We start from the raw sequence: 22,099 nt of genomic DNA on the forward strand, positions 1-22,099 counted from the left end.
CCACGTTGTTTTCCTATGGAAAGGCATGCCTGTCTATTTCGCCAAATATCTCACAATGTGTATATTTAAAAAAAATAATCAAATCGGGCACCATTTTAATCAGGAGAATTTCCTCTTTGTAATTATGTTCAGTTCAACCATTTATCCAGAATGTGATCATCTCAACACACATTAGCCATAATCCTCTGCATCACAACTACGGTAAGTATGGAGGTGCAAATGGTACAACCCTAATACATAACATAGATGATCTGGTTTCAACACCGCAATCCAATTGTATAGTGGGCTAGTCTGTAACTATAACCTTTATAAAGGTATCACTGAAGTTCGTTTTATTTCAAGGGCATTTGGTGTATCACATTGCGAGTAAGCCTATAATTTTGTGGAATTCTGCTATTTGCATAAATTTTACCTGGATACCATGCCATTAGTAGGGTTGATTTATTTTGATAAATATTATATTATGAACCCTATTTGTCCGAGTAGGCAATTAGTATGTTATGAATTCAAACATTTGCAGATTTTCCCCCCAATGTTATATGCTTATTTCTGAAAAGATAAAGTTGGATATAACTATTGCTTCTGAACCCATGTATGGATAACTGGATAACCACTGGTCAGGACTACGTTGTGGTGTTAAATTCACTACAGAATTGAGGTAGGCATGTGACAGCTAATAGTTTGTTGCTGTGTGTGAGTTCTATATGTTGACGCTTCCTCCTTTTCTTTTTCTCTTTCATTTCTATCAAAATCTTGTTTTTAGAGGCTAATATGAAGACATCAATGGGCAATCCGGACCCTGGAAAGCTTCTGGAATCCTCCCATGTTGTTTGAAGCCTAAGGCAGGACCAAACCATTGACAGTGAAGACACACACACACACACACACACACACACACACACACACACACACACACACACACACACACACACACACACACACACACACACACACACACACACACACACACACACACACACACACACACACACACACCACAGAGATGGGTTTGGACCAGCCCTGCTTGGATATGGTGGTGCAAAGGCCCTTTCTGGGTGCAACATGTAATAGGCACCGCCACCAGAACCTGCGCAGAAAGATGAGGCCCATACGAATCCTGGGTTTTGTATTCAGCCTGGTAGCCATAAGCGCTATCTCCTTTTCCTTCAGTGCCTTGACCTGGAGCTCAGGGACCTACTCAGAGCCGCTCCGGCCCCAGGAGGCCATCCTTCAGTCTGGCCCAACTCCACACAGGACTCTACTTTCCACACAGCACCAGAGGGACCCCAATGTGTCAGCCGACATTCCCGTGGCAATGAGGTCTTCGGCAGACGGCAACGAGAGCCAGGGGGACTACCCCACGGACCTGTTCACCCTGGAGGAGAGGCGCCAGGGCGCTGTGGTGCTCCACATGTTTGGGATGCTGTACATGTTCATCTCTTTAGCCATTGTGTGTGATGAGTTCTTTGTGCCCGCTCTGACAGTCATCACAGAGAAGCTGGCCATCTCTGATGATGTGGCGGGGGCCACCTTCATGGCGGCAGGCGGGTCGGCGCCGGAGCTCTTCACTTCAGTCATTGGTGTATTCGTCTCCCACAGCAATGTGGGCATCGGGACCATTGTGGGCTCAGCTGTCTTCAACATTCTCTTTGTCATTGGAATGTGCGCCATCTTCTCCAGGGAGATCCTCAATCTGACCTGGTGGCCCCTCTTCCGTGACGTCTCCTTCTACATCATGGACCTGATCATGCTCATCTGTTTCTTCCTGGATAACTACATCTCCTATTGGGAAAGTATTGTGTTACTTTCAGCCTATGCCGCCTATGTGATCTTTATGAAGTTCAACAGCAACGTGGAGGGCTTCGTGAAAGGCTGCATGAACAAGAATCAAGTGGTGGAGGTGGAAGTGCAGCCCAAGGTGAGTCTGTTAATCTATTTCCCTATTTTTCTTTATCTCTCTTTCCCGACAGAGCTTCATCACCATTTCCTCTGCCTCTCTATCTTTCAAATGAATGTGACCATTTGAATCTAGCGGTTAGAATCTCAGATCACAGTATTGTACAAAACAACAATAGACAAATGCAACAATAACGGATAGACTTGACCTTTTATGGGATAAAACACCCCCCCCCCCCCCATTTAATAAAAAAAAAATGTAACCTTAATTTAACTAGGCAAGTAAGTTAAGAACAAATTCTTATTTACAATGACGGCCTACCCCTGCCAAACACTAACGCGGACAATGCTGGGCCAAATGTGCGCCACCCTATGGGACTCCAAATCACGGCTGGTTGTAATACAGCTTGGAATCAAACCAGGGTCTGTTGTGACACCTCTTGCACTGAGATGCAGTGCCTTAGACCGCTACGCCACTCGGGAGCCCCATCCCCAGCCACCAACCCACTACACACACGCACATGCTCACACACACAGCCTATGAAGGGATGGATCAATTCATAATAAATCAGTCAATTGAGGAAGTGATACCCTTTTTTCTATTAGAATATCAGGTTACTTCCTGAATTGACTGACTGACCTGAATTGACTGACTGACTAGATTTCAATTTGTTTTCAATATTTATTCAATTTTGGACTTGGTTAGGCCTATGACCTATAGACTGCAGGTGTCGTTTAAATGCTTTGAATGCTTACCCTGTGCTCTGAAATGAAAAATGTGTATTTCATGATTGTTTTATTTTATTTAACCTTTATTTCACTAGGCAAGTTAGATAAGAACAAATTCTTATTTACAATGACGGCCTATTTTATGAGTACAACCAATAAATTATTGTGAAAATGCAGTCAGAGCTCCCAGAACTCCCTCTACAGGTGATTTGGTGGACATGCACGGTGCATGCATGGTGCAAGTAAAAACAAATCCTCAAACCTCAAAATGCAAGTTTTGAAATTACAACAATACTCCAACACACTAAGCCCTCTACTACACTATAGATTGTTTTGAAGGTAGTCTGAACAAGTCCAACATATGGCTTTTGATGAATTTCTCAATCAATTTAGGTTCCAATTACTTTTTCCACATTTTGTTATGCTGCAGCCTGAATTTAAAAGGGTTTAAATTGAGATTTTCTGTCACATAATGTCACAGTGGAATTAGGTTTTTCTAAATTATTACAAGTTACACTGAAAATATAAACGGAAAATGTAAAGTGTTGGTCCCATGTTTCATGAGCTGAAATAAAAGATCCCAGAAATGTTGAATATGTACAAAAATAGTATTTCTCTCTAAATGTGTGCAGAAATTTGTTTACATCCCTTTCTCCTTTGCCAAGATAATCCACTTTACAGGTGTGGCATATCAAGTAGCAGTTTAAACAGCATGATCATTACACAGGTGCACCTTGTGCTGGGGACAATAAAAGGCCACCATTTTTTTTGCAGTTTTGTCACACAATACAATGCCACAGATGTCTAGAATTTTTAGGGAGCGTGCAATTGGCATGCCAACTGCAGGAATGTCCACCAGAGCTGTTGCCAGATAATTGAATGTTCATTTATCTATAAGCTGCCTCCAATGTCGTTTTTAGAGAATTTCGCAGTATGTCCAACTGGCCTCACAACTGCAGACCACGTGTAACTATGCCAGCCCAGGACTTCCAATTCTGGCTTCTTCACTTGCGGGATCGACTGAGACCAGCCACCCGGACAGTTGATGAAAGTGGGTTTGCACAACCGAAGAATTTCTGCAAAAAGTGTCAGAAACCAAGCTCATAACCAAGCTGGTCGTCCTCACCAGAGTCTTGACCTGACTGCAGTCTGGCCTTTGATGGCCACTGGAGAAGTCTACACTTCATGGATGAATCCCGGTTTCAACTGTACCGGGCAGATGGCAGACAGCGTGTATGGCGTCCTGGAAGCGGACAATGTCCCAGTTCTTCCATGGCCTGCATACTCACCAGAGATATAACCCATTGAGTATGTTTGAGATGCTCTGGATCGACATGTACAACAGCGTGTTCCAGTTCCCACCAATTTCCAGGAACTTCGCACAGCCACTGAAGAGGAGTGGGACAACACAGGCCACTTACATGAACTGTAACTCAGTAAAATCTTGAAAATTGTGTTTATATTTTTGTTCAGTGTCATTAAAAATGAAAGCTAAAATGTTCGGAGTCAATAAGTATTCAACCGTTTTGTTATGGCAAGTCTAAATACACTACATGACCAAAGGTATGTGGACACCTGCTCGTCGAACATCTCATTGCAAAATCCTGGGCATTAATATGGAGTTGGTCCCCTCCCTTTGTTGCTATAACAGCCTCCACTCTTTTGGGAAGGCTTTCCACTAGATAATGGAACACACCTATGAGACTTGCTTCCATTCAGCCACAAGAGCATAAGTGAGGTCGGGCACTGATGTTGGGTGATTAGGCCTGGCTCGCAGTCAGTGTTCCAATTCATCCCAAAGGTGTTCGATGGGGTTGACGTTGGGGCTCTGTGCAGGCCAGTCAAGTTCTTCCACAACGATCGACAAACTATTTCTGTATGGACCTCGCTTTGTGCACGGGGAAATTGTCATGCTGAAACAGGAAAGGTCCTTCCCCAAACTGTTGCCAAAGTTGGAAGCGCAGAATTGTCTAGGATGTCATTAGCGTTAAGATTTCCCTTCACTGGAACTAAGGGGGCTAGCCCAAACCATGAAAACAGCCCCAGACCATTATTCCTCTTCCAACAAAGTTTACAGTTGGCAAAATGCCTTCGGGCAGGTAGCGCTCCCCTGGCATCCGCCAAACCCAGATTTGTCCATCAGAATGCCAGATGGTCAAGCGTGATTCATCACTCCAGAGAACACGTTTTCACTGCTCCAGAGTCCAATGGCAGTGAGTTTTACACCACTCCAGCCGACGCTTGGCTTTGCACATGATGTTTGCACATGATGTTAGGCTTGTGTGTGGCTGCTCAGCCATGAAAACCCAGACAGTTCTGGTGCTGACGTTGCTTCCAGAGGCAGTTTGGAACTCGGTAGGGAGTGTTGCAACCGAGGACACTCGATTTTACAGCGCTTCAGCACTCGGCGGTTCCGTTCTGTGAGCTTGTGTGGCCTACCACTTTGCAGCTGAGCCATTGTTGCTCCTAGACATTTCGACTTCACAATAACAGCACTTACAGTTGACCAGGGCAGCTCTAGCAGGGCAGAAATTTGACGAACTGACTTGTTGGAAAGGTGGCATCCTATGACGGTGCCATGTTGAAAGTCACTGAGCTCTTCAGTATGGACAATTCTACTGCCAATGTTTGTCTATGGAGATTGCATTGCTGTTTACTCAATTTTATACACCTGTCAGCAACGGTGTGGCTGAAATAGCCAAATCGACAAATTTGAAGGGGTGTCCACATACTTTTGTATATATAGTGTAAGTTCAGGATTAAATATTTCTTAACAAATCACTCACTCTTTGGGAAATAAAACATTATTTTTGAACGACTACCTTATCTCTGTACCCCACACATACAGTTATCTGTAAGGTTCCTCAGTTGAGCAGTGAATTTCAAACACAGATTCAACCACAAAGAGCAGAGAGGTTTTCCAATGCCTCGTAAAGAAGGGCACATATTAGTAGATGGGTAAAAAAAAAAAGAAGCAGACATTTAATATACCTTGGAGCATGGTGAACCTATTAATTACACTTTGGATGGTGTATCAATACAGTTATCTGTACATTTCTGCCCTATCACTACACCCAGTCACTACAATGATACAGGCATCCTCCCTAATTCAGTTGCTGGAGAGGAAGGAAACCGCTTAGGGATTTCACCATGAGGTTGATGGTGACTTTAAAACAGTTACAGAGTTTAATGGCAGTGATGGTAGTAAAACTGAGGATGGATCAACAACATTGTAGTTACTCCACAATACTTACCTAAATGAAAAGTGAAAAGGAGGAAGCCTGTACAGAATAAAAAAATCCTAAACATGCTTCCTGTTTACAATAAGGCACTAATGTAAAACTGAAAAAGGAAATTGGCAAAGAAATTAACTTTCTGTCCTGAATACAAAGTGTTATGTTTGGGTTGAATCCAATACAACACATCACTGAGTACCAGCATGGTGGTGGCTGCATCATGTTATGGGTATGTATGCTTGTCATCGGCAAGGACTGGGATTTTTTTTGGATAAAAATAAATGAAATAGAGCAAAGCATTTACAGCAGACACAGGCAGACAAATTCACCTTTCAGCAGTACTTTAACCTAAAACACAAAGTCAAATATATGCTGGAGTTGCTTACAGTATCAAGATGCATTGAATGTTCCTGAGTGCCTAGTTACAGATTTGACATAACATCTATGGAAAGACTTGAAAATGGCTTGCCATTATGGGTTATTGTTTTCAGTTTGCCAATATGGTGTGTTGTGTGTAGATGGGTGAGAATTATTCTTATTATTTTAATCAATTTTGAATTTAGGCTGTAGCACAACAAAATGTGGAATAAGTCAAGGGATATGAATACTTTCTGAAGGCATTGTATATCCTAGAAATGCACAATGTAGTAATCACATAAATGTTGGTACCAACGTCAAAAATATATCCTACTAATAAAAAAAGGGAAATGGAAAATGGAGATTGTTTGTTTTCTTTGTACAATGTCTGATGAAAACACATTTCATGTACATTTTTGAATTTATTTTCACACAAATTGCCCAACATAGTCACCATTTATTTAATATTTTTATACAACGAAATAAAGCAGTTTTTTTCTTCATTCCACTAGTGACATTACACTACAAATCAAAGTTTCTCAGATATTTTCAGACTTAGTTTTCTTCTGTTGAAATGGCATTGGCCTGTGTCACCCAAGCTGCCTCACATTATTCCTCTGTGGGATTAATAAAAATGACAGTGTCATTCTAGGTTAAGCTGGACAAATTGTGTCCCGGTTTGACAAACCAAATTTCATTTGAAAATGTCAAAGGAAGGTCTGTTTTGAAATGGGTTTAAATATATATAAGGGTTTAAATATATATAAAAATGAAGATATCCAAAAGATGTTAGATCTCAGTCCTTAAAGTATGATTATTAGTATGATTGCCTCATTGCAAGGAGAAACAGTTTCTGTACACAAAATTGCCACTGTGGTACAATGGTCTTACTCCATCTGTCTTTCAGTCGCTCTCATTAAGAAATTCAAAGAATCTTGAAATACTCCCTCAGGTTAAATTATGCTGTAAAATATGTTTCGTTTATTCACAAATGATGACTGGTATCTTCCTTGTGATACATGTATATCTATAGGAATCCATTGACTTCACAGAGCATAGAATGCTATCTTCAATGACACTGGGGTGCAAAGGGAATATATTCCATAGCAATTTGATACTGTTGTTGAGGTTATCCGGATGGATTTAGGTTACTTTGTGACACGAGATGAAAATTAGTTTTTGAGATATGATCCCAGAAAGCTGTACTGTAAAGCTTTAAATACATCAGGATTTACTTTAAGTAGATAAAGGATATTTCATTGGAGGTCACACAACACAATACTGGGAATCAAACATCAAATAGACTCTAGAATTCACATACATTCAAGGTTGGCTAGGTGCTTGATATGTTCATTCCCAAGTGAGAATCTAGTAAAGCTTTCAAAATATAAGGTATTGAAAATGAGTGTGTTGTGTCTATAGTGATGTATTTTGGCTTCTGGCTGCTACTAGTGAGTGAAATAAACCTAATAAGAATGCAACAGGGAGTGCCAGAGCAAAGAGGAGATTCAGTTGACCTTGAGATGCAATGCATGAGACGACTGGAGAAAATAACAGAAAAACAAGTCCAAAAAGGTGGATACACAGATGAGTCGATCAACCATGCTTGTCTCTTTTCTCATCCCCACAGCTCAATTATCACTTATGGCATATTTAAGTCTCTCCTATCATGGCCGGCTGAGGAATGCCTCCACCACTGCCCTTTTAGCTACAGACCAAATTGTGTTGGACGCTGAGCTGTTAGATTCTGACATTATCACTAAATATCTTTATGTCAATGATTTTACACTTGAGAGTCCTTATTCTTTGCAGAATTATGTATACAGTGCCTTCAGAAAGTATTCATACCCCTTGACTTATTCCACATTTTGTTGTGTTACACCCTGCATTCGAAATGGATCAAATATATATTTTTTAATGTCACCCATCTGTACACAGTACCCCATAATGGAAATGTTTTACAGTAAAATGAAAATTAAATACAGTAATACCTACTCATTCCATTTTTTAAAACTATTTTCTACATTGTAGAATAATGAAGTTATCAAAACTATGAAATAACACATATGGAATCATGTAGTAACCAAAAAAGTGAAAATGTAGTAACCAGTAAAATGAAAATTAAATACAGTAATACCTACTCATTCCATTTTTTAAAACTATTTTCTACATTGTAGAATAATGAAGACATCAAAACTATGAAATAACACATATGGAATCATGTAGTAACCAAATCAAAATATATTTTATATTTGAGATTCTTCAAAGTAGCCACCCTTTGCCTTCATGACAGCTTTGCAAACTCTTGGCATTATCTCAACCAGCTTCATGAGGTAGTCACCTGGAATGCATTTCAATTAACAGGTGTGCCTTGTTAAAAGTTAATTTGTCAAATTTCTTTCCTTATTGCGTTTGAGCCAATCAGTTATGTTGTGACAAGGTAGGGGTGGTATACAGAAGATAGCCCTATTTGGTAAAAGACAAAGCCCAAGAACAGCTCAAATAAGCAAAAAGAAACGACAGTCCATCATTACTTTAAGACATGAAGGTCAGTCAATATGGAACATTTCAAAAACGTTTAAAGTTTCTTCAAGTGCAGTTGCAAAAACCATCAAGCGTTATGGTGAAACTGACTCTCATGAGGACCGCCACAGGAAAGGAAGACCCAGAGTTACCTCTGCTGCAGAGGAAATAAATGCTTCACAGAATTCAACAGACACATCTCAACATCCAACTGTTCAGAGGAGACTGTGTGAATCAGGCCTTCATGGTGAAATTGCAGCAATGAATCCACTACTAACGGACACCAATAAGAAGAAGAGACTTGCTTGGGTCAAGAAACACGAGCAATGGACATTAGACCGGTGGAAATCTGTCCTTTGTTCTGATGAGTCCAAATTTGAGATTTTCTGGTTCCAACCGCTGTGTCTTTGTGAGATGCAGAGTAGGAGTGGTTCCCACCGTGAAGCATGGAGGAGGGTATGTCATGGTCTGAGGGGGCATTTGTTGGTGACACTCTCAGTGATTTCATTTAGAATTCAAGGCACACTTAACCATCATGTCTACCACAGCATTCTGCAGCGATACGCCATCCCATCTGGTTTGCGCTTAGTAGGACTATCATTTGTCTTTCAACAGGAAAATGACCCAACATACCTCCAGGCTGTGTAAGGGCTATTTGACCAAGGAGGATAGTGATGGAGTGCTGCATCCTGACCTCCACAATCACCCGACCTCAACCCAATTGAGATGGTTTGGGATGAGTTGTACCGCAGAGTGAAGGAAAAGCACACAACAAGTACTCAGCATATGTGGGAACTCCTTCAAGACTGTTGGAAAAGCATTCCAGGTGAAGCTAGTTGAGTGAATGCCAAGAGTTATCAAGGCAAAGGGTGACTACTTTGAAGAATCTAAAATCAAAAATATATTTTGATTTGTTTAACACTTTTTTGGTTACTACATGATTCCATATGTGTTATTTCATAGTTTTGACGACTTCACTATTATTCTACAATGTAGAAAATAGTACAAATAAAGAAAAAGTGTGTGCAAACTTTTGACTTGTACTGTAAGTATGCACACCCCTGAGTCAATACTTTGTATAAGCACCTTTGGCAGGCTATATTCAGCTGTAATTCTTTCTGGTTAAGTCTCTATGAGCTTTCTACACCTGGATTGTGACCATTATTCTTTTCAAAATTCTTCAAGCTCTATCAAATTGGTTGTTGATTATTGGTAGTTAACCATTTTCAGGTCTTGCCATCGATTTTCAAGTAGGTTTAAGTCAAAACTGTAACTCAGCCACTCACGAACATTCACTGTCAACTCCAGTGTAGATTTGGCTTTGTGTTTTAGGTTATTGTCCTGCTGAAAAGTGAATTAATCTTCCAATGTGTGGTGGAAGCAGACTGAACAAGGTTTTCCTTTAGGATTTTGCTTGTGCTTAGCACCATTCCATTAATTTTTTAAACAAAAATACTCCTCAGTTCTTAATGATTACAAGCATACCCATAATGATGCAGCCACCACTAAGCTTTAAAATATGGAGTGTGGTACTCAGTAATGTGTTGAATTGGATTTTCCCCAAACATATATTTTATATGCACACAGAGTGAGTCCATGCAACTTATTATATGACTTGTTAAGCACTGATCTTAGACTTTCCATAACAGAGGGGCTGAATGCTTATTTACTCAAACATATTTCAGTTTTTCATTTGTAATTCATCTGTAAATACTCAGGAAAACATAATTCCACTTTAACATGTAGTGGGCAGGTGATATCACAATTCAACCCATTTTAAATTCAATTCCTCAACTGGGAGCTTCATTAAATAGTACCCGCAAAACACGTCAATAGTGAAGAGGCGACTCCGGGGTGCTGGCCTTCACGGCAGAGTTCCTCTGTCCAGTTACTGTGTTCTTTTGCCCATCTTAATCCTTTCTTTTTATTGGCAAGTCTGAGATATGGCTTTTTCTTTGCAACTCTGCCTAGAAGGCCAGCATCCCGGAGTCACCTCTTCACTGTTGACGTTGAGACTGGTGTTTTGCGAGTACTATTTAATGAAGCTGCCAGTTGAGGACTTGTTAGGCATCTGTTTCTCAAACTAGACACTCTAATGTACTTGTCCTCTTGCTCAGTTGTGCACCTGGGCCTCCCACTCCTCTTTCTATTCTGGTTAGAGCCAGTTTGCGCAGTTCTGTGAAGGGAGTAGTACACAGCGTTGTACCAAATCTTCCGTTTCTTGGCAATTTCTCGACTGAAATAGCCTTAATTTCTCAGAACAAGAATAGATTGGCGAGTTTCAGAAGAAAGGTCTTTGTTTCTGGCCATTTCGAGCCTGTAATCGAACCCATAAATGCTGATGCTCCAGATACTCAACTAGTCTAAAGAAGGCCAGTTTTATTGCTTCTTTAATTAGAACAACAGTTTTCAGCTGTGCTAGCATAATTGCAAAAGGGTTTTCTAATGATCAATTAGCCTTTAAAAATTATAAACTTGGATTAGCTAACACAACGTGCCATTGGAACACAGTTGGTTGCTGATAATGGGCCTCTGTACGCCTATGTAGATATCAGCCGTTTCCAGCTACAATAGTCATTTACAGCATTAACAATGTCTACACAGTGTTTCTGATTAATTTGATGCTATTTTAATGGACCATTGTTTTTGTGTGTGTGTGTGTGTGTGTGTGTGTGTGTGTGTGTGTGTGTGTGTGTGTGTGTGTGTGTGTGTGTGTGTGTGTGTGTGTGTGTGTGTGTGTGTGTGTGTGTGTGTGTGTGTGTGTGTGTGTGTGTGTGTGTTACCAAGCAAAAAGATAAGCACAACATGTAGAGTGTAAAATTTTCCATATGTACAAAAAGCTTCTTTCTCTAAAATGTTTTGCACAGATTTATTTACATCCTTGTTAGTGAGCATTTCTCCTTTGCCATGATAATCCATCCTCCTGACAGGTGTGGCATATCAAGAAGCTGATTAAACAGCATTACCATTACACAGTTTGTTGTAAAGGCTTTTTTATGGCAACCCTCCCAAACAACTTGTGGTTATGTAGGTGGCGTCTGATCATAGTTTTGGAGACTTTCTGACCCCAAGACCCAACTAACGTCTGCAATTCTCCAGCTGGGATTCTTGGAGATTTTTTGGCCACTCTAACCATCCTCCTCACTGTGCGTGGGGTCAATATAGACACACGTCCTCTTCCAGGCCGATTGTTAACATCTCCAGTTGCTTTAGACTTCTTAATTATTGCCCTGATAGTGGAAATGGGCATTTTCAACCGTTGAGCTATTTTCTTATAGCCATTTCCTGATTTGTGCAGCTCAACAACCTTTTGTCTCACATCATTACTGGAATTCTCGTGTCTTTCCCATAGTGATGGATGACTATGGGAACTCGGCCTGTGTGTCACCTCATATTTATACCCCAGTGAAACAGGATGTCATGAATTTATACTTAAGTGTTCCTAATCGCTCACGTTAAATTAAGAACGTACAATATGAATGAGAATATACTTCAGTTAGATTTTATTCATAAGAATTTCTAGGGGTGCCAAAAATTGTGGAACACGGTCCTTTATTTCTTTCGATCATTTTACTTCAATTAAAGGTTCGTTTTTGTGAATATTTTGAATGAGAGACCAAGAGGATAAACAGCAAAGACATTTTTGCTCATATTTACCAAGGGTGCCAATATTAGTGGAGGGCACTGTAATAGCATAGTTTAGTTTCTATGCGGCATCTGCATACCAACCATTTGATCTCAGTCAGTTTCATGGGGATATGCTCGAGATCTTCTCGAGTTATACAGTGTTGTTTTCAATTATGTACAATAAACAATTTTTAGAGCAGATGGTGCCAACAAACTGTAGTCTCTGTATTTTGCCTAGTGGCGCACTGTTGAGTTTAGGCCACATGAGTGAAAAATGCGGTGTGTTTTTGTCTTACAGTAACTAAACTATTATATTAGGTTCTGTTATGTAGAATACTATCATATGTGATCTTGCAGACATTGATCTAACTTAATTAAACAAGCACCATTATCCTGAGTAGCATGCAAAGAACATGATCCACACATGCTCAGAATGTGATCTGCACATGCCAGAAGCTTCTGGAACTTTACTTCGCGCTGATATGATTGCGCTTGTATTCCTTATGTAAAGTCTTACTGAACTTTGTCTTTGTCTTAGACATCCTTTTAAACAACATTTGCATAAGAGCATAAATCCCCTCAAGCATTTATCAGAGGTAGGACTGTAGGCCTTAGCCCAGTAACTAGACAAATATCTAGTGGAGAAGAATTAAGGCATCCTCTCTTGTAGCACAAGGTCAATTACCTTTGACATGCAGTAACACGAACATCTGGTAATAATAGGGTGAGGAATGGGGTGAGTAATCCCTGAAGCAATTGCATGACAGTGTGTTGTCTCCATACTGTCTCACACAGTGCTGCCATAAGCATAAAACAAACAGGGAGAGCAGGAGGGGGGCACATGGTGAAAACTCAGACAGAACTGAGCCTTCAGTTGGTGATTGGCATTCTGCCATCGCCATGGCGATGAGACAGGCTCAGGCGAGGCGACTTGTGCTGTGATCATGAGGTTTGGAAAAAGCTGGATGCTAATGAGAACATTGTGTGCCACAGAGAGTGTAAGAGCAGAAGAACCTGGGAGTGCTATGGTTGATCTTATAAACTGGGCATTCGTAACTAATCGTAACTAATCTATGGGTATTTCAAAACCAGTGAAAATTTTGAATCATCAGTCTTAGTTTTCAATGAAAGCGATGCATTGGACATGGTTAGTTGAATGCAATGGGTTTAGCTAAATTTACATTGGGCAGTCCAACAGAAAACTTGGATAAAAACGTCAAGCGAGGCACTGAATTGACTGCATTCAATTGGAATTGACTTCACCCTGTTGTAGGCATCAAGGTTTGAAGGAATTAGTGCTTTTGGTCACAGCTTGGGATCCAGGAATCTGTCCAATTTCAATTCTTGATATTTAACCATTTGATTCTTGAAAATGTTATAACTTCCTCATGACCTTAGGGCAAATGTCTTTATCATAACTTAAAATACAAGGTTTTACATATGTTTAAAACTATCATGTTGATGTCATGGACTGACAGTCCTTGCATCTAGAGCTGTCTATGAATTTGAGAGGGTGTATCATTCCCTTTTGTCCCATCTTAAGGGCTGTTGCGGTGACTGTATTCCGCCTCACCAGCAGTCATGAGTCATGAAGGCAGTCAAATTCCACATGACCGTTTAGTCATGGTAATTAGGCTTCTCCAAGCTCTGATGCTGCTGCTGGTCATTAGTAGCCTACCGAACTTGCTAACTGCCTGGAACTCAGCACTCTATTGTCCCTCTAATCACTCTGACATCAATGCAAATGTATTCGAAAATCTAATAAAACACTTCATGAGAGCCCATGAGCTCATGTTGCGCAATATTTCTATAGGCTATGCAATTGCGGGAGAAAACAGAGTGATGGCTACTAATAAAAAGAGGAGGATCCCTTGAGCTTTCTATAGGCTAGGCCTACTATATTACTTTTTTTAACTTTCCAAAAATTTAGCACATTGCTTATATTTACAACAGGAGTAAATATAAACCACAAGGAAAAGCATCCTCCATTCACTATTTAAGTGCATAGATGACATGCATTTTTTCCCCGCTGCCCCTGTTTAGATACAGGTGCATGATAATGGTCTAAATCAAAACAAATTTCACACATATTATTTAGTATATGTAAAGACAAGATTAAATCAAGAATAGTCTGATGGGTGAGAATATTAGCCTATCACTTGTGAATGATGCCCAGCATAAGAAACAGTGTCTTGTTTTTGCGACTTGTTCGAATCATAGTCACACACCTCATGTAGCTTAGCCCATAGGCCTATATGTTTTCATAAGGTTTGCATCATAACTAAAGTGTCCAAATAACTTAAGCACATTAATCCACTTTACAAGGGGTGTAGAGCCTCACTGGCATATATACAGTGGGGAGAACAAGTATTTGATACACTGCCGATTTTGCAGGTTTTCCTACTTACAAAGCATGTAGAGGTCTGTAATTTTTATCATAGATACACTTCAACTGTGAGAGACAGAATCTAAAACAAAAATCCAGAAAATCACATTGTATGATTTTTAAGTAATTCATTTGCATTTTATTGCATGACATAAGTATTTGATACATCAGAAAAGCAGAACTTAATATTGGGTACAGAAACCTTTGTTTGCAATTACAGAGATCATACGTTTCCTGTAGTTCTTGACCAGGTTTGTACACACTGCAGCAGGGATTTTGGCCCACTCCTCCATACAGACGTTCTCCAGATCCTTCAGGTTTCGGGGCTGTCGCTGGGCAATACGGACTTTCAGCTCCCTCCAAAGATTTTCTATTGGGTTCAGGTCTGGAGACTGGCTAGGCCACTCCAGGACCTTGAGATGCTTCTTACGGAGCAACTCCTTAGTTGCCCTGGCTGTGTGTTTTGGGTCGTTGTCATGCTGGAAGACCCAGCCACGACCCATCTCAATGCTCTTACTGAGGGAAGGAGGTTGTTGGCCAAGATCTCGCGATACATGGCCCCATCCATCCTCCCCTCAATACAGTGTAGCCGCCCTGTGCCCTTTGCAGAAAAGCATCCCCAAAGAATGATGTTTCCACCTCCATGCCTCACGGTTGGGATGGTGTTCTTGGGGTTGTACTCATCCTTCTTCTTCCTCCAAACACGGCGAGTGGAGTTTAGACCAAAAAGCTCTATTTTTGTCACATCAAACCACATGACCTTCTCCCATTCCTCCTCTGGATCATCCAGATGGTCATTGGCAAACTTCAGACGAACCTGGACATGCGCTGGCTTGAGCAGGGGGACCTTGCGTGCGCTGCAGGATTTTAATCCATGGCGGCGTAGTGTGTTACTAATGGTTTTCTTTGAGACTGTGGTCCCAGCTCTCTTCAGGTCATTGACCAGGTCCTGCCGTGTAGTTCTGGGCTGATCCCTCACCTTCCTCATGATCATTGATTCCCCACGAGGTGAGATCTTGCATGGAGCCCCAGACCGAGGGTGATTAACCATCATCTTGAACTTCTTCCATTTTTTTATAATTGCACCAACAGCTGTTGCCTTCTCACCAAGCTGCTTGCCTATTGTCCTGTAGCCCATCCCAGCCTTGTGCAGGTCTACAATTTCATCCCTGATGTCCTTACACAGCTCTCTGGTCTTGGCCATTGTGGAGAGGTTGGAGTCTGTTTGATTGAGTGTGTGGACAGGTGTCTTTTATACAGGTAACGAGTTCAAACATGTGCAGTTAATACAGGTAATGAGTGGAGAACAGGAGGGCTTCTTAAAGAAAAACTAACAGGTCTGTGAGAGCCGGAATTCTTACTGGTTGGTAGGTGATCAAATACTTATGTCATGCAATAAAATGCAAATTAATTACTTAAAAATCATACAATGTGATTTTCTGGATTTTTGTTTTAGATTCCGTCTCTCACAGTTGAAGTGTACCTATGATAAAAATGACAGACCTCTACATGCTTTGTAAGTAGGAAAACCTGCAAAATCGGCAGTGTATCAAATACTTGTTCTCCCCACTGTAAGCAGTCTGTGAGTTTCATTTTTGGGGAAGATAATTTTCACCATAAAAATTCACCTTTATAATAAAAGCATTACATGCATAATTGCATTTGCGGTCACATTTGATAATGGTGTTTTCCACTAATGGAACATTCGCGCTTATAGCCTACTACCATGTGTGCATTGTTGCGCTTATAAAGTGACGAAATAGCCTAATAGTTTATTAGCATTTTAAGCTAAACGTTCTGATTTGTTGCGTCAGCCACATTGCATAAAAAAAATGTCTGATGCTAGTGGTTGTATTAATTTGGAATCTATTCCATGCCACAACTGTCCCCAGACTGTTTGGAATATTTTTTCTCTCACACAGAATAGAATTGGTCGACTTTTGTAGTATGGGAGATAGTAGATTGACATAGGTTTGTGCTTTTGCTGTTCGTTAGGTCTACTCATCTTGTTGGCTGACAAAAAGTAAATGTGAACAGTTCATCCAATATCTTCAATATGCACCTCGAAATTGGATAAGAACGCTCCCCGATGTGTCTGTCTTAACTTAGCCTGTGAAAAAGACCCGATCATGTGACGGAGAGCAGTGTGAGTGAGAGATGCTTTGGATTGCGCAGCACACTCCGGGAAAAGGGCACAACGCAGATTTTTTTTAGGGTGCATTACGGCCACAAATGGGATGCACGATATATCGGTGAACATATCGGAATCGGACGATATTAGCTAAAAATGCCAACATTGGTATCGGCCCGATGTCTAGTTTAACGCCGATGTGCAAAACCGATGTCAAAGCTGACGTGCATACCTATATAACATAGGTACATGACGTAATGACGCCACGTAAAATTTTGCGCTACACATGCAACACAGCATTCCTAACCCAGCCCAAAATGTCTGCTGTGTGGATCGAGTAGTCAACAAGTCGAGCTGTCATTTGAAAGAGTAAGAAAGTTTCAGCGAGACAACTCAAAGGCGAAATCCTCCTTTAATGCCAAGATAATAGATTCGTTGCACTTGACAAACAACCGTTCTCTGTTGTGGGTGATGTTGCCTTTCGCAACTGGTCGAGCACCGGTACACACTACAAAGTGCGCAATTTTTCAGATGTTGCCCTATCGGAGTTACACAGTAATAGTGTCACTGCTATAAGCTTCACGACAAACTATGCATGTGCAAAACAAGTGCCACAATTACTATCAGTAGCACTATCAAGCTGTACAAAAAAAGTCTGCAAACAAGCAAACACCGGCCACGAACTATGTGTTTACAATACCGCATTGGTAATAAAGCATTATTTGTTTGACAGCAACTTCTGGGGTAGCTTGGTACCTAGCTAGCACCAAATACAACCAGCCTGAAAACAATGACCAGTAGAAACTGCAGTAATTTTCATTATTCTTAGCAATGATTTATGAATCCTTGTGAGTAAGTATTAGCTAGGTAGCCACTTGTTGTTCGCCTATTGAAATAGAACTTCAATTCATGAAAATAAACAGCTAGCCAGCTACTTAACCCTGTTGCCCAAAGCTAACGTTGTAAGCAGCCAGCTAGCTTCATCTGCCTATTGAAGCTCGACCGGACATGGTTATGTGTTGTGAAGCTACACATAAGGATTAGGCAAAATAGTGGACTTTGCGTTTTGCCTTCAAAATAAATAAAAGTACCTCTTTGAAAGTGATGCAGAAGGTTACAATTGGTGGAATCATGCCATATTTAGACTAGATAATGTTAAACAAGGTTGGAATGTGAAGCAATGAAATGGGGTATTAGTCTACTCGGTGACACCCACAGAACAGAAATTTGAAGAGTTTAGCAACTATTAGCATTATAGCTCTTATCGCGGGACTGTGACTGTGTGAAATCATCTCCCCAGGCAGCCTATTGTGTGTATTGACATTCATATTGCACTGTACAGCTTTACCTAAGGATTGGGGATCAATGAAATAGGGTTTCAACCTACTCAATAACCAAGTAATTTTTTCCCAACGTCCTCCTCAGAGTTATCAGACTCTAAACATCCACGCGGTATTGTTTTTCCTCAGGAATAGTGCTCATTTCACAGTTGTTTCAGAGTCCAGCAATAAGAGCTACAATGCTAATGTTCTCTGGGTGTCACTGAGTAGACTGGTACCCCATGTCATTGATCCACAATCCATAGGTAAGGCTGTACAGTGAAATAAGTATGCCCCCAATGCAATTCTAAAGTATAATACATCCAGTGTGATTAACGGACTTTTGTCAAATTAGAAATTATTGTCTTTTGTTGATTTTATATAACAACATTCCAACCTCGTTTAGCATGATCTAGTCAATTATGGAATAATTATACTATTTGTATTCATTTGCATCACTGTCAATTACATACTTTTATTTTGAAGGCTAACCGGAAAGTCCACTATTGTGGCTAATCCTTATTGTGGCTTGCTTCACATAGATGGGTCTGACCACCATTAATCAAATAAGAACTGCCTTATAAATTAGGGTTATTTTAGATCATGACACCTAGCTATATAGTTAGCTAGCTAACTATAGCTACTGAAAAAGATGTCATTTCGATATGTTTTTGGAAAATAACATTGTTTGCATCCATGAGCTAGCTAGCTTTTTTTATAACCAGCACTATAGGTGCGCGAGACAACTTTACGAGCATCATTCTTATTTACAATGACGGCCTATGGGACTCCCAACCACAGCCGGATGTGCTACAGCTTGGATTCGAACCAGGGACTGTAGTGGCGCCTCTTGCACTGTGTCCATGTGTGTGTGTTTTTAACTGTACTAGAATGCTTAAAAGGTCGGCAAAAAGGTAAATATCGGTTATCGGTGTCGTTTTCTTTGGGCACGGAAAATATTGGATATCGGTATGGGACAAAAATGTAATATCGGTGCATCACCAATTCAAAGCATTATCAAGTGCTTGTCAAATTGTGAATGAGAGACTATTAGAGTGTGTACAGCCTGCGCAAAAATGAAAGCAGTTCTTATGCCCTTCAAGCGACTTTTTTCAAATCATCATTAGAGTCTCATCATGCAGCCTAACAATGTATTAAAAATCTTAACATATAGCCCAATGTTTGAAAAACAACAAAAGTTACATTAATAACTCTAAAATAAGCATATATGAATACCAATTTTTTTGTTAACCATTCAACACAGAATAGCTGCATGTGCGGACTCCCTCATTGTTTGGAGAAAGTATTTATATTTTATTCATCTTTGTTCAATTGTGTTTTTCATACTATAAAATAATGACATTCGGCATCTGCTTAATGTCATACACTCTCCTGCGCCTTTGGACATTCCTGAAGCAGTTATCTCTGTAGATGCGTAGAAGGCATTGACAGGGTAGAATGGGATAATTTATTCTCTGTACTGGGAAAATGTGGCTTTGGTGCAAACTTCATTTCCTGGGTCCGACTGTTGTACTCACCACCCAAGGCATCAGTATTTACAAACAAACTTTGTTCACAGTATTTCCCATTATCAAGGGCCACACGCCAGGGATGTCCAATGTCACCTCTGTTATTTGCCCTGGCAATATAACCCTTTTCTATTAAACTGAAGGCCACACCCTCAACACATGGTATCTACAGATGGGGACTGGAACACAAGTTTACCTTGTATGCAGATGTCTTGCTTTTGTATCTCAGACCCCGAGTGTGTGTCCCTGAGGTAGTGGAAGTAATGCGTAGGTTTGGTGTGTTTTTTCGGGCTATAAATTGAATTTCTCAAAAAGTGAATGCTTTCCTATTAATGAATTAGCATTACAAATTCCACGGGATACTATTCCATTTCGTATGTCCAAGACTGGCTTTAAATATTTAGGGATCAATATCACCCGTACCTCCCTCCATGATGAGAACTTTACTCCCCTAATTAACAAACTTAAACTGGACTTTCAGAGATGGGGTATTCTCCATTTTACTTTAGCTGTTAAAGAGAATTGTATCAAGATGAATGTATTGTCCAGATTTCTGTACTTGTTTTTTGCACCTTTGCACCTTTGCGAATTTCGAAGACCTCACTATCAAATGTAATCTACCCCATTCAAGTTTATATGGGTATTTCCAAATCCGCCAGTTTATTCACACTCAAAGCCCAACCTTTCCAATTCTATCACCCGGATCAGGTCTGGATGCCCTTTTGAAAACACCTTTTCAACTAAAGGGACTCATATCCCGTATTTTTTAGATAATCATGTCCCTTGATAACCTGTCACTCAATAAAATCCGATCTGAGTAGGAAAGGAACCTTGGTGGAGAGATCACTGATGATGTGTCACGCCCTGGCCTTAGTTATCTTTGTTTTCTTTATTATTTTAGTTAGGTCAGGGTGTGACATGGGGGATGTTTGTGTGTTTTTGTCTCGTCTAGGGTGTTTGTATTGTCTAGGGGGTGTTTGTAGAGTTCATGGGGTTGTGTTCATTGTAGGTGTTTATGTAAGTCTATGGTTGCCTAGATTGGTTCTCAATTAGAGACAGCTGTCTATCGTTGTCTCTGATTGAGAGCCATATTTAGGCAGCCATAGTCATTAGGTAGGTTGTGGGTGATTGTCTATGTGTAAGTTGCCAGTGTCTGCAGTTATTTATTTGTTTGTATAGTTTCACGGTCGTCTGTTTGTTGTTTTAGTGTTATTCGTCTTTCTTAAATAAATACATGATGTATTTATATCACGCTGCGCCTTGGTCCTCTCTTTCACCCGAAGACGATCGTGACATGATGTCTGGAATGGTCCCTTACTTAGGGTAAATGGAAGTTCCTCTTGTGCTCCTCTTCTCAGCCTTATACAGTTTAAGGTACTTCACCGTATCCATTTCAGCAAGGCCAGATTATCCTAATTCTACCCAAATATTGATGGTACATGTGACAGGTGTAAAGGCTCCTTGGCGGACTTGACCCACATGCTCTTGGTCCACTATATTTAAAACCCTTTCTGAAGCATTTGATATAAAGTTGCAGCCTAGTGCAGAAATGGCTATTTTTGGAGTACCAAACAACAATCGTTCTTTGACCAATAGACAGCTGGATGCCATTGCTTTTGCCTCCCTGTTGGCCCGCAGAAGGATTTTATTGGATTGGAAATCTATCAATCCTCCCTTAGCCTCTCTTTGGCTCAAAGCTCTGAAGCTGTTCCTAAAATTAGAGAAAATTAATTATACCATTCGAGGGTCAACCAACTAATTTTATTCCACCTGGGTCCCGATGATATCCTATTTTGAACAGCTCCAAACACTTCCCCCAGATTAGTACTCTTGGCCCCACCTCCACCCCTTGAGATTACTGCTATAGGATCACCAAATCACCTAAAATAGTTAAGCTATTACATTTTTGCTTGTATTGAAGTAGCATTGTTGTATACTTTTGTTTTCTGATATGTAACGCAATGACTTTGCCTTTCTTTGTAAATGTGTTTGGAGGCATTCTAGGGGAGGTCAAAGTGGGACAAAAAGGGGAAAAATTTACAATGTCTTTACATGTAATTTTTCATTCATTGTGAATAAAAAATATTATATATATATATTTTTTAAGATTGAAATGTGCTCACAAAGGCCTAGAAAAAGCATTCAATGTCCAATTTTTTTAATCTCCTATGCAATTCGAGCCCTTGATTTACTATTGCTTTCCTCAAACGTTCATCAATCTACTTTACATTCAATACCAGAGTGTCCAGACGGGAGTACACCTACTGGCACACAAGTGGTTTCAATTTTAAAGCCATTAAAATGTACAGCACATCTATGTTTTGTTAATTGGATTGATGCTGTATCATGGAATACATTTGATGAAG

General features: G+C 40.3%; 1 protein-coding gene across 5 annotated transcripts in view; it reads left to right on the plus strand.

The window, feature by feature from the left end:
- The window catches only part of LOC139534255 (sodium/potassium/calcium exchanger 2-like), a 179,247-nt gene that overhangs the window by 20,367 nt on the left and 136,781 nt on the right, over positions 1–22,099 (plus strand). For all 5 annotated transcript variants that reach the window (XM_071333260.1, XM_071333258.1, XM_071333259.1 and 2 more), the window contains one exon: positions 764–1,918. In XM_071333260.1, coding sequence (XP_071189361.1) covers positions 1,004–1,918 — 915 coding nt within the window. In that variant the 5' untranslated portion in view covers positions 764–1,003. The remainder of the gene's footprint in view (positions 1–763; positions 1,919–22,099) is intronic.

The sequence above is a fragment of the Salvelinus alpinus genome, chromosome 11, assembly GCF_045679555.1.
Source record: "Salvelinus alpinus chromosome 11, SLU_Salpinus.1, whole genome shotgun sequence".
Taxonomy (NCBI): domain Eukaryota; kingdom Metazoa; phylum Chordata; class Actinopteri; order Salmoniformes; family Salmonidae; genus Salvelinus; species Salvelinus alpinus.